The 11,837-nt window shown below is 38.8% G+C and overlaps 1 protein-coding gene across 1 annotated transcript; it reads left to right on the top strand.

Moving 5' to 3' along the window:
* Positions 1-9,962: 9,962 nt before the first annotated feature.
* On the top strand, positions 9,963-11,422 carry LOC131691132 (carboxypeptidase N subunit 2-like). The gene is made up of 2 exons (XM_058977307.1): positions 9,963-10,016; positions 10,086-11,422. Exons 1-2 carry the CDS (start codon positions 9,982-9,984, stop codon positions 11,359-11,361), a joined length of 1,311 nt encoding a protein of 436 aa, XP_058833290.1. The 5' UTR covers positions 9,963-9,981; the 3' UTR covers positions 11,362-11,422.
* The last annotated feature ends 415 nt before the right edge of the window (positions 11,423-11,837 follow it).

Here is an 11,837-nt window from a genome sequence, read left to right as displayed (position 1 = left end):
TTTGGCTAAAGACAGGCTCTTATTTGCACAAAGGACTTTTTGAAGAATTTTGAGAGAATTATACAGAGCAACTTTATTAGTAAAATCTAAACAAAAAATAAAGCTCCTCGAAGATATACACCCTTACTGTTGTTTACGATGAATGCGATATTCGAACGAAAGTGGTTCGTATTCTCGTTTATAACAGCAAAATCAAACTGGCTTACTATTAGTTGGAACCGCTTTCGTGCAAATCTCGCATTCGTCGCAAACAAGAATAAGGGTGATAGAATTAATGTATTAATGCGTGATTCTGCAAATAGGATGCTCTGAATAGTGGCTACAAGTACTAAGTGGGGCTTACCCACGATAAACGTACTCGAAATCTGCCCAAACCTATAGCATCGACTACACCGGTGTAGTGCACTGTTAAAAACGAAAATTCCATTAGTGTGCATCTCATCAATCGTTGTCAACGCATACGGAAACTGAGGATCGACATCTAATGGAGGGGGTAAGAGTGATTTAATAAGGAAAATATTTAATTTGTACTTTCACATATTTCCAGAACCAGCCGTCTAGGTCAGCTGCCTCCACAAAATTCGTCAAGATGGCGTGGTTAAGATGAACAATCGCTGCCGCTGATCCACACTACCCCGCTATCCCATCGTGTAGCCACCACTGATTTAACACAATAAAACGTAGAAGATATTTATTTCGTTTTCGTGAAGTGGTTACACGTCCGAAATCTCCTCCGCAGAAACAACGCCCCGGAACTCGGTGAAAAAAGAAGCCTTGAATGCCCGCTCCAAGACTTCCATAACAGGAGTTGGAGTTTTGGCGAGTTCCCGTCTGAGACATGCATTTTGAGAGCCTTATAAACTGTTTAAAGCAAAGCTATTTTTAGACCGCTTCTTTTGGGTTAAAAAGTGTTTGTGAAGTGACACAGCAGATCAGATCGTTGTTTGCTTCAATGTTTTCATCATCATTCGACCGAAGCTCACCGCACTCTATCTAGTCACCTTGTCAGTGTTCTCCGATGCCTGAGATACCGCTTGGGAGATTAGACACAATTCTGTAGTGCAAGTGGTGGCTATTAAATGCACATCAGGACAAAATCATTACTTCAATATTTAGTGTCATTAAAATACAACTTACATTCTGGCTAGTAGCGGTACTGATCACAGTACTCGTGCTCACAACCGATGAAGCAATGTGGAACTATTTCGATGGCGAGTATTCTGCCTAAACATATGATTGAACTGAAGATAGATGGGAGTGATTCTGGTGATACTCTTGAATATAGCTTTGTATTATCGGGTAGAACGTCGTTAGTGTTTGATGAAGATGGGGATGGTTGCGTTAGTGATGCTGTGCTGTGCTCCAAACATGAATTTGACTATGATAATAGAAAAATAGATACTGTATTGTTGTAGTCAAATTATTTACACTCGTTATCTGGAGAGTCATTTGAGTGAGCTTGGCTCGTTCGGTCATCGAATTGGTACCAACAACGGCCTGGAAATTTATATGTTAAACAAATAATATCTAAGCGATTCAAACATCTACCTTCGCATTTGTATCCATAGAGCCCGTGATTCCCATTTATTTTACTTTTTTTCGAATAGCGTTAGAATAAGCTGAAGAGAAAATTTGCTTTATTTTCTTTCCTGCTACGGATTATCGATTGCTAGGAAACGCATATCAATATTTTGCAAATCAAGGCAGTGTTGCACGAGAAATTTATTTTTCGTAGTTTCCGAGGGGTCGCTCAATGTACTGGTTACTGCTGGTAAATTACTCGGACACTTTTTCTTGGGTATTTTTCATTAAGTTTCATGTCGTGTCGTTGGTATAATATTGATTGCTACCGAATTTATTAGAACGAAGTATTGGTTCCGGAGTTATTAGTAAATGAATTGGATTATACGTGAGTTTCCGATATAAACCATTTTGCCTTTCTGCGTGAAAATCGACGTGGCAACAGAGGCCCGGAGGGCCGAAGCTTAATACCTTTCGACTCATTTCGTCGAATTAATGTTTGTGACCAACAATCGCACATTGGTTACTCGAAGATGACCGAACCGATTTTCTCAAACTTAGCCTCAAATTATAGGCATAGGTTTATATTGAATTTAATTCTGATCCAACATCTGATTCCGGAATGACTGGACGAGAAATACAGTAAATCCCCATATAAACTGTTCCAACCATTATTTGTAGATGATGCAAAACTTATGAAAATTGCTATTAAATTACTTAGATTTGCAGGCCCGTAGTCGCTTTGATCACGCTGGTCACCTAGGGTGGTCTTGATGTCCCGGAGAACTTGCCAATGTTCAGAGTTAATTTAACACCTATTCCTCACAAAATTCTACCATCTTCAAAATTTAAAATGATTGATGCAATGCTTCAATTGGCTGAATTTCATCTCGATCTGATTTTCAAGTTCCGGATTTACAGGTTGTTCCGGTCACTTAGGAATTTTTCATATACCTTTACCTCATAATACCTAAACCCACAAATCAGTTTGAATTGGATGAACGATTACTAATTTCGTTCTCCAATCTGCGCGAACTAAATGCTTTTAGGGTAGATTGATTTTTATATCGTAAATGTCTTGTCTCGAATGTACACCACACAAATGGTCGAAGAACTGAGTCGAATGGGATATAACACTCGGCCCTCCGGGCCAGGATTAGGTTGACAATATTCAGAGTGATTGCATAACCTTTCTATATGAGAAAGACAAAACGTCGTCTGGAAGAAGCAGAGTGTAAGGAAATGGAACAATTGGCAATCGTGCCGCGAGCTGAAATGTGTAGGGATAAGGATGGAAGCATTCTGACGGATCGACGAGAAGTGACTGAAAGATGGAAATAACACTACTTTGAATACTTTAAAGGCAATGAAGAAATGGATGCAGAAGGTCAAGGCAGCGGAGGAGAATACTAAGTCAGTACGGATGACGATGGAAACCAGCCTATTCTCACACTGGGGGAAGTTAAAGATTCCATTCAACAGCTCAAGAACAATTGAGCAGTTGGTAAGGATGATATTGGAGCTGAACTCATCAAAATGACACCACCTGTTCGTCGATTTCAGGACGAGCACGGCTTCGTCGGACAGCTCATAAGTCCAATTAAAGCTACGATAGAGGGGGTGCGAAACTGTGTGAGGATATCGGGTGAACTCATGGTGATGGTCTTTTGTGCCTGTTGTTTAACATTGCACTAGAAGGTGTTATGCGGAGAGCCGGATTCAACAACTGAGGTACGAATTTTACACGATCCAGCCAATTTGTATGCTTTGCGGATGACATGGACCTTATTGGGAGAACATTTGAAACGATGACTGAGCTATACACCCGACTGAAACGAGAAGCAGCAAAAGTTGGATTGGTGGTGAACGCGTCTAAAACAAAGTACATTCAGATAGGAGGAACCGAACAGGAAAGATCCCGCCTAGGAAGCAGTGTTACGATCCACGGGGATGTATTCGAGGTAGTGGAGGAATTCATATACCTCGGCTAACGGCTGGTAATAATAACAGTCGAGAAATTCGAAGACGCATCATCAATGGAAGTCGAGCCTACTATGGGCTCCAAAATGAATTGCGACCAAAAAACATTCACCCACGCAATAAATGTACCATATACAGAACGCTGATAAGACCGGTTGTCCTCTACGGGCACGAAATCTGGACCATGCTCTAGGAGGACCTGCAGGCACTCGGAGTCTTCGAGCGCCGTGTGCTTTGGTAGCGTGGAGAAGAACGGTGTGTGAAGGCGAAGGATGAACCACTAGCTCGCCATGCTCTACAGTCAACCAAGTATCCAGAAGGTGGCCAAAATCGGAAGTATACTTTGGAGAATGCCGGACAACAACCCTGCCAAAATTGTGTTCTGCTCAAATCTAGCAGGTACAAGATGAGTCGGAGCACAGCAAGCTAGGTGGACTGATCAGGTGCAGTAAGATCTGGAAGGCATCGGACGCAACCGTGGCTGGAGAACGGGATCCACGAACCCAGTTTTATGGAGAAGGATCGTTGTTCAGATTATATCAAATTAATTGATGTAAAATCACATAAATAAAATAAATAATAGAAATATTGTAGGTTTTTCGTTTGGTCGTGATTCCTGTACCTTCTGGCTGAAAACGGAAGTCTTTGCGTACTACATCGGAAAAATTTTACCAGATTACCTTAATTAGGGTCTCTTCTTATTACTCCATCCCGGGTAACTAAGAGGCAGACTCTTAAAGATGCATTAGAAAGTGACATTTACGAATGTCCAAGTTTTTGCTTTAACTTATTTTTCAGTATTTCTCGTCAGAGGTCGTTTGACAGTTGGCAATGAAGAGCGTGGACTATGGCTATATTCTGTTGGTAGTAGTGTTGATTGCGGGATTAAATTTGAGAAATGTCCAAACTTATTTTCGAACACTACACGTTGGATGCGCATTTGCAGCGTATAGTTAATAAATTCTCTTTTATCCGGGATATTCTTAGTTCCAGTTCGTGACATCCTGAGGCGCGATCTCCATTATTTATCTCTTCTTAAAAACCATGGTCCAAATTTTACTTTATCACACTACGAGAGCGTCTGGAAATCTAAGGCGTCCAAACTGACAATTGGATGCTAAGTGCGTCTGGAGATCTGGCTCGTTCGTGCTCGAGGAGGATTGCTCAGTGACCCTGTGCATGATATCTTAGCAGTCCAATGCTGTAATTGATGTTGATCTTTCATGTGCCATGAAAGCCCAAGTTTATGTTCTTCTGTTCTCTGTCGTTGCCCGCCTTCTCTGCACTGTCCCTGATACGGTTGTTGCTTATCCGTTATTAAAATTAGTCCCCATTTTAATGTCTTCCTCTCATGCCAAAAAGCGAATTGATTGCGTTTTCCTTGGTTTTAATTGCTGAAATCATTTTTTTGTATTACTAAAAATGTTAGCTCGTATTCCTAATCGTTCAATTCTCTATTTCCCCCTTAATTAAATTAATTTATCCTGTATATTGAACTGTATTCCTAGATTTAAGTTAGTGTAAAAATTGTACCTCTTAGTTTCAATATGAGAAATAATTTCAAATTTAACCTTCCGGCAGTAGCGCGACTGAGTGCACGCTGCTCTGAAAATCTAGCGAAATCGTCTTAGGGCACCAGCGGTTGCTCGTTCAGTGGGTCATAAGCGACTTCTGAAGGGTTAATATAGTTTCAAACTAGTAGTCTCCTAGTTTTACATCTTTTAAATGTAAAACAAAGAAATTTGCATCGAAAAACTGTGTCGTATCAAATAAATGAATAAAATAAAATTCAAGCTGGCTGGAATTGATTATCTACTGCAACCGAAACAAGCAAAATAAACATATTCAGTTGTACCACAATCTTTTGTTTGTTTACTCTGACAAAGAAGTACACAACAAGGGAGACGGGGAAATCAATGGTACCCAACTGGGACGGAGCTCGCGGATAGATGTTTTCTTTTCCTTTACTTTCTGTTTATTTTAAATTATGCCTCACAGAGCCTGTCACTCCCTCACACATATTTTTAAGGGACTGGTTGTTTCTGTTGGCCATGACTGATGCGTTCACGACAACATCCAATGCTGCTCTAGAGACACTCTTGAACATTAAACCACTCTTTTTGTATCCGAAACAAGAAGTGCTTTCTTCTGCGTGATGTCTTAATGTTACTGGGTTCTGAAACAGTAACGTTACAGACCATGCAACTAGTAACACAAGAGAATGTATGATCACTGTAAATGTTTACAGTGATCATACACTCTCATGTAGTTTTGACTACGCCTTTGTTTTCATTATGGGGGTGCACTTTGCAAATTTTGCAAAAATGGTATGTAACGAAAACTGCCTTTCGAAGGCATATAATTCAGCCATCTCACGATAAATTTTCAAATTTTGTGCACATATCGCTCCGAAATACTTCCAAGAATAGATTTCAATAGATAAACCTAAAGATTTTTTATATCATGGCATTAAAAATTTAAATAATGTGCAACCTAGTCAAAATATCGCGCATTTACACACAGAAGATAGCGCTTCCTAAGTCCGGCACGACAGATTTGTGTACCTAGCGCGCTACGCTTCTATGAATGACGTCATCATCGACCATTTAAAGAACGGATTTGACCGGACAAGCTCAGTGGCCAATTGAACGGAAGGCGGAGCAGATCACAGCGCTGGGTGTTTTCACAACCAGCCAGTCCGTTACACTGACTGTGGAGGTACGCTACCCAGTTCCGTCTAACACGCGACTGAGCTTGTCCGTTCAAACACTATGCTTTCTTTTGTGTTGTGCTCGTTTCCAGCACACTTTTGTGTACAATCTCGAACACAATTATTCGTACAAAAAACGCTTGTACATTCGTTCCATTTGCAAACACGGTTAACATAGTGTCGTGGTACTAGTTCTCTCTTTCGCTCTACCCATCACCATCAGCGTTGACTCATTTTACTTTGTGCGCTTGGGTTCAATGTTTGAAGCGAATGTGTAGTTAGGTATATCTAATTTGTAACCAAATTGTTAGCGGTTGCATGCGTAACCTGCATGATAGCAATCTGTGCTTTCGTTGCGCAAAGACGAAAACTTTCTTAGCAACATATTTATGTGGACCGATGGAAAGCACAACGAAAGTTTATTATTTACGTTCGATCAATTCATTGATTCATTGCCACTTCACGTGATTCATTTCCACTCAGCCTATCCTATTTTGATTCTGCTAATAGGTACATACTACAAAGCCTATTTATGAATCAATATACTGCCACTCGAAAAACTGTTGCAAAAACGCAGTCCATATATAAAATTGTTTTCGATTCTTGTATATTTATAGTACGCTTACAAATGTAGCGAATGCAGCGGTCTTAATCATATATCGAAATGATTAAGACCACTGCATTCGCTACATTTGTATGCGTACTTTAGGAAAGTTACAATGATGGCAAAATAAAACTAGAAAGCTTGGTCTATACATGAAATGTGATTATATTGTCTAAAATTTGATTTTTCTTCACAGGTTTGGGTTTTTTACCACACACAATCGAAAAGTTTTTACAATTTTTAAAAGCTGATCTTGTGCTATAAAGGTTTAGTTCCAGAAATTAGTTCGGCCACGGTTTTCTGTCTTCTTTCTTCAGATCTTCTCAAATAAGTTTATTCGGATTTGATCACCTACCACAAATGAAATGACCTGATAACGTAAGTAGTATAGTCCTACGTCTACAGTTCGTGCAACCCCATAGGGCTGCACCTTGTAGTTTTTCATTCAAAACTTCCATGGGAGAATTCCTCCTTGCGAAGAATGGCGTTCTGACTGCATGGCGCCACAACTTGAGGTATACCTATTTTGTTATACAACAGCTCTTTGTAAGACGGCCGAGAATTTGCTGTCACGAAATGAGATTAAACCTATCCTATTCGCTTGGTAGATACTGCACCGTATTCCAAGCGGATAACTTCGCTATTATGTATAGCGTACAATCGGGACAAAAAATTTACGGTTACCCTAAAAGCATTTAGTTCGGCAGAAGAGATCGAAATTAGTAATCGCACGCCCAACTCAGGCGTTGTCCAGAGTCGAAAAATGTTTTTTTCATTTACCAAAATCAGGCGAAAATGACGAGACAGCGACGCTATTTTCTAAAGCATCGGAACTTTGCGAAAACAAAAATGAGACAACGGCCTAGGACAAAGCATACGAGTAAGATCAATTTCATTATTTCCTACGCACACGCGTTTTCGCTTTGAGATTGAGAGCGACATTAGTCCCTTCGATATTGAACGTAGTGCTGGGCGAACGAAAATACACCATTAACGATATTTACTTGTCGTTGTTCTATTTCGTGGAATTAGAAGATAGCGATGATATTGGACGACTGGAGCACTATTGGTGTACATATTTCCCGCAGTTGCCGCATTCTAGTTGCAGTTCTATGATGTAAATTGCTATAATTTCATTCAATGAAAATTAAAATGAATATCAAAATTGCTGATTTAAAATTAAAACAAGATTGAATTTTCGTATTGTCATAGGAAAACGAAAGTCGCTGCTTCTGCTACTCGCTTTCATAGAATCGAAAAAAGAAGCCGACTAGGGTGTTGAGCCTATTTTCGCTATGTTTCTATTGTCACCCTACCCATGTGAAGCCGTTGCGCGTTGGCTAGAGCAGTGTCTGCCATCTTTGTTCAACGCATTGAGTCAAATGGTAGCGCACTCGATTCGAGTTTTTGTTGCGCTCAATCACGAGAATTTCAGTTTTCATCGAATTTTTGTTACATTATTTGTGCTTAACATCGAAGCAAAGCTGTAGATGTCAATTTTTAGGCATTCCATTGATTGTGGGCAGAGGAATTAATGAATTAATGAGGCACCCTGCTTAGTATGGCGAAAATAGGCACTTTTTCGTCGTTCAATAAAAGGATATGAGAATTTTAAGCCCTGGCGCTGTCACTTACCTCGTTGATCCAGAACCAGTTTTTCCTCGGTTGACTAGTTGGATAAAACACGAGATTCTCTCTTGGGCTGCAACGAACATGCAAATCATTGGCATAGCTTGCAAATGTTGTGTTCAGATATTTTGTTAAAAAACAATATTAACCCATTCATGCCCATGTTGTCTGTGGACAACAACGTTTTTAAACAGCTATAACTTTTGATTGAGGCAATATTTTCTCACAAAAACAAGTAAGGTTCATAAATGTGACTATTGCCTTTCATTTAAGTATTAATAGTTACAAGGATTAGCTCTAGAACTGAAGTAATTGCAATAAGCCTGATTGGATTCCGATGAAGCAGTGCTGCCAGAGACAATTTACGTTAACGACTGAAAATGAATTTTTCATGTATCTTCGTTATGCTGCAATATTATTGAAAACTGATAAAACCTATCAATTCAGACTGCCTTACGGTACGTTTTCCACTCAATTGGACTATTGTAAATATTTTAGAAGAATTGTATTGAGCATTGAAAGGTAAAAATTGAGCAGCTTCTAGCACTGCGATTAAAGCACCTATCTTTATGTACAGAGGCTTTTCGTGTTGCTTGACCCCACTGTTTACAAGGAAAAACAATTTTGAAACCCAACATGCACTAGAAAAGTTGGGCATGAAAGGGTTAAATTTAATTATAATAATGCAACATTTTCTATATTTTAATTGTAAAATATTGTAAGTTAAGCGAGTGTTATTGAATCTTCGTAGGTTCTTTTGTGGTGTAGGTATCATTATAATGTACATTGCACTAGTAACGAAATTAATTCGTATACTGTAATAATACGTAGTATAATCTTTACAATACGTTGTTTACCTGTTTGAGCCCTGTTAGGGAGGATAATGCACTATTACGTTAATTACTAGCTCTCTATATGCAATCAATACAATGCGTATCAGTTGATATCAATATTTTACTATGAAATGCGTGAGTAAGTATATTATATATCCTTAAAAACGAAAATTCGAGCACTCCTATTTTTGTGCAACCAATTCAGCTGACGAGTTGAACAAGAATATCGAATGCTGTTCTAATTAAAGATTTTTAATAGTTATATGGTGACAAAATACGAGCAAAAGAGTAGTTATATGGTGGATTAAAACGAGCTCAATGCCCTACATCGAAATTGTTGCACGAACTGTAGTGGCACTATTATATGTTTCGCTATGATCACAGCAAAGCCATATTTTAACTTTCGATAGTGCATAATATGTATGAATCAAAATTCAATAAAATCAAGACATAAACTTCTCTTGACAAAATGTTGCTATTTTTACATATCTTCATTTCCAGTGAACAGTTATGTATTCTCAGAAACTTCTACCGAAGTCCTGTAAAGAGCATCACAGCATCACATCACAAACCCATAACACATCAGTTCGTTAGAAATACACAATCATATATTCTCGCAACAGATTACTCGGACTTTCCTATAAAAGTTGAAGTAGTGATAATCGCAAACAGTTCAAGCTCATCATCGGCGGAGAAATAACGAAATGGTAGCAACGAAAAGTGTAGCTTTTTTGCTGTGGTAAATATTTTTGCACTCATTACATAATTTTTCCAAAGAAATTACAGTTTTCTTACATTTTTTTTCTAGTTTGCTCTACATGATCAAACTCTCAACAGCAAGGGACTACAAGTGTGTGCAAGAAGAAAATCATTGTATATTTCGTGACGTTCAACTGAAATCTACTGATTCACTCACGAAAACCACATTTTCATCGGACGTGAATTCACCGAAGGTATTAAAATTCGAATCATCATCAATAGTTCAGCTTCCGCCAGCGATCTTTCAAAAGTTCCCCAATATTGAAGTGCTGGATGCAAGTTTTTGTGGACTAAAAAATCTTCAAAGTGATTCGTTCTCCGATGCCAGGAATATCAGAGAAGTGAATCTTACCGGGAATAAAATTGCAATATTACGAAACTTCGCTTTCGATGGAGCACCAAAAATCAGTAACTTGGACCTCACTCAAAATGACATCAGTGAAATACAGGAAAATGTATTCGATGGATTGACTGAGCTGAAAATCCTAAGTCTGGGGAATAACCGACTTGCCACCCTACCATCTAGAATGTTCAACGCTTTATCCTCTTTAGAGGTCGTAGAGCTACAAAATAACTTGCTCTCCAAAATCAATGACGATATGTTTACGAGCTGTACATCTTTAATAACGTTGAATGTTTCCCACAATGCACTGCAAAAATTTGACCTCCGTCAATTTCTCAGGGATTGGTCGGTAGATGCCATCGATGTTAGTTTCAACCGACTTAAAACCATTCGCATTCCAAAAAATCTGCGAAAACTTGTCGCCTCCAACAATCAAATTCGATCAGTTGAAGCAATTGGAAAGGATCCAGCACTAATTTTTCTCAGACTGTCGCACAACAAACTAACAAGTGTTGACCAAATTCCAAGTTTGAACAAACTAATCACTCTGGATATGTCCTACAATCAGTTACAAGATTTTGATTTCAATTCGGTTACAAAATTCAAAAACCTAATTCTACTGAAATTGGATGGGAATCAACTGTCAACCATATCCAATACGTTGACGAGCGACGTAACCTATTTGAAGTATGTTCATCTGGCCCACAATCGACTGACTCATTTGGACATGGACGTTCTAAGGACTGTACCACGAATCATTAAGCTAGACCTCGGTTACAACAAACTTACGGAGCTGACAGCAAAACGCTTAAGTGATAAATTTCCGGTGCTAGTTCGCCTCGTATTAGATGGAAACGATTTCCGGTGTGAGCAGAGTGCTGAACTGATGAAGGATCTTAAATATGCCAGCACCGAATATAAGAGCACCTCCAATCAGTGCAAGGTAGAGCAACGTCTGGTGAATGGAATTTGCTGCTCCTAGGAGGATAGCTTAATTCGAATGAACACTTTTTTAATAACGCGAATACAATATTTACTTTTAACATACACTCTTTTACGATTCTAAGTATTTTATTTGCAATAATTTTATTGGTTATAACTACCTCCCTATCCCGCCCAGTGCAGAAGCTTACGAGGGGGGGGGGAGTTAAGGTTTCAGCGTAAAAAACATTTTCTGCGATTTTTTTAGAACTTTGCGTGAAGCAAATTTATCAAAACTTACGTATATATTATAGTGAATCATTTCAACAACATGATGTAATTTTTTTATGCAAAAATATCGACAAACGACTCGGTGACGAAGCTTTTTGTACAACGTCTCTGGAAAAAACGTGTTTAATCCACCTAACAGTGTGATGAGACATTTCTTATAACTCTTATCACTCTCTTCGGATATTATATCGTTTGAGAACATTTAGAACTTGATGCTTCGCGATGTTTTTGATAACACATACTACA

The sequence above is a fragment of the Topomyia yanbarensis genome, chromosome 3 (genome assembly GCF_030247195.1).
Source record: "Topomyia yanbarensis strain Yona2022 chromosome 3, ASM3024719v1, whole genome shotgun sequence".
NCBI lineage: Eukaryota > Metazoa > Arthropoda > Insecta > Diptera > Culicidae > Topomyia > Topomyia yanbarensis.
The sequence above is the reverse complement of the archived record's forward strand: the minus strand, read 5'-3'. Positions and strand labels throughout refer to the sequence as shown.

What these genes read in the sequence shown, in the direction of transcription:
- LOC131691132 (XM_058977307.1), top strand. Translation starts at nt 9,982, where the DNA reads ATGGTAGCAACGAAAAGTGTAGCTTTTTTGCTGTG. An exon ending in AGTGTAGCTTTTTTGCTGTG is followed by an intron (nt 10,017 to 10,085) that starts GTAAATATTTTT and finishes TTTTTTTTCTAG; the next exon opens with TTTGCTCTACATGATCAAAC.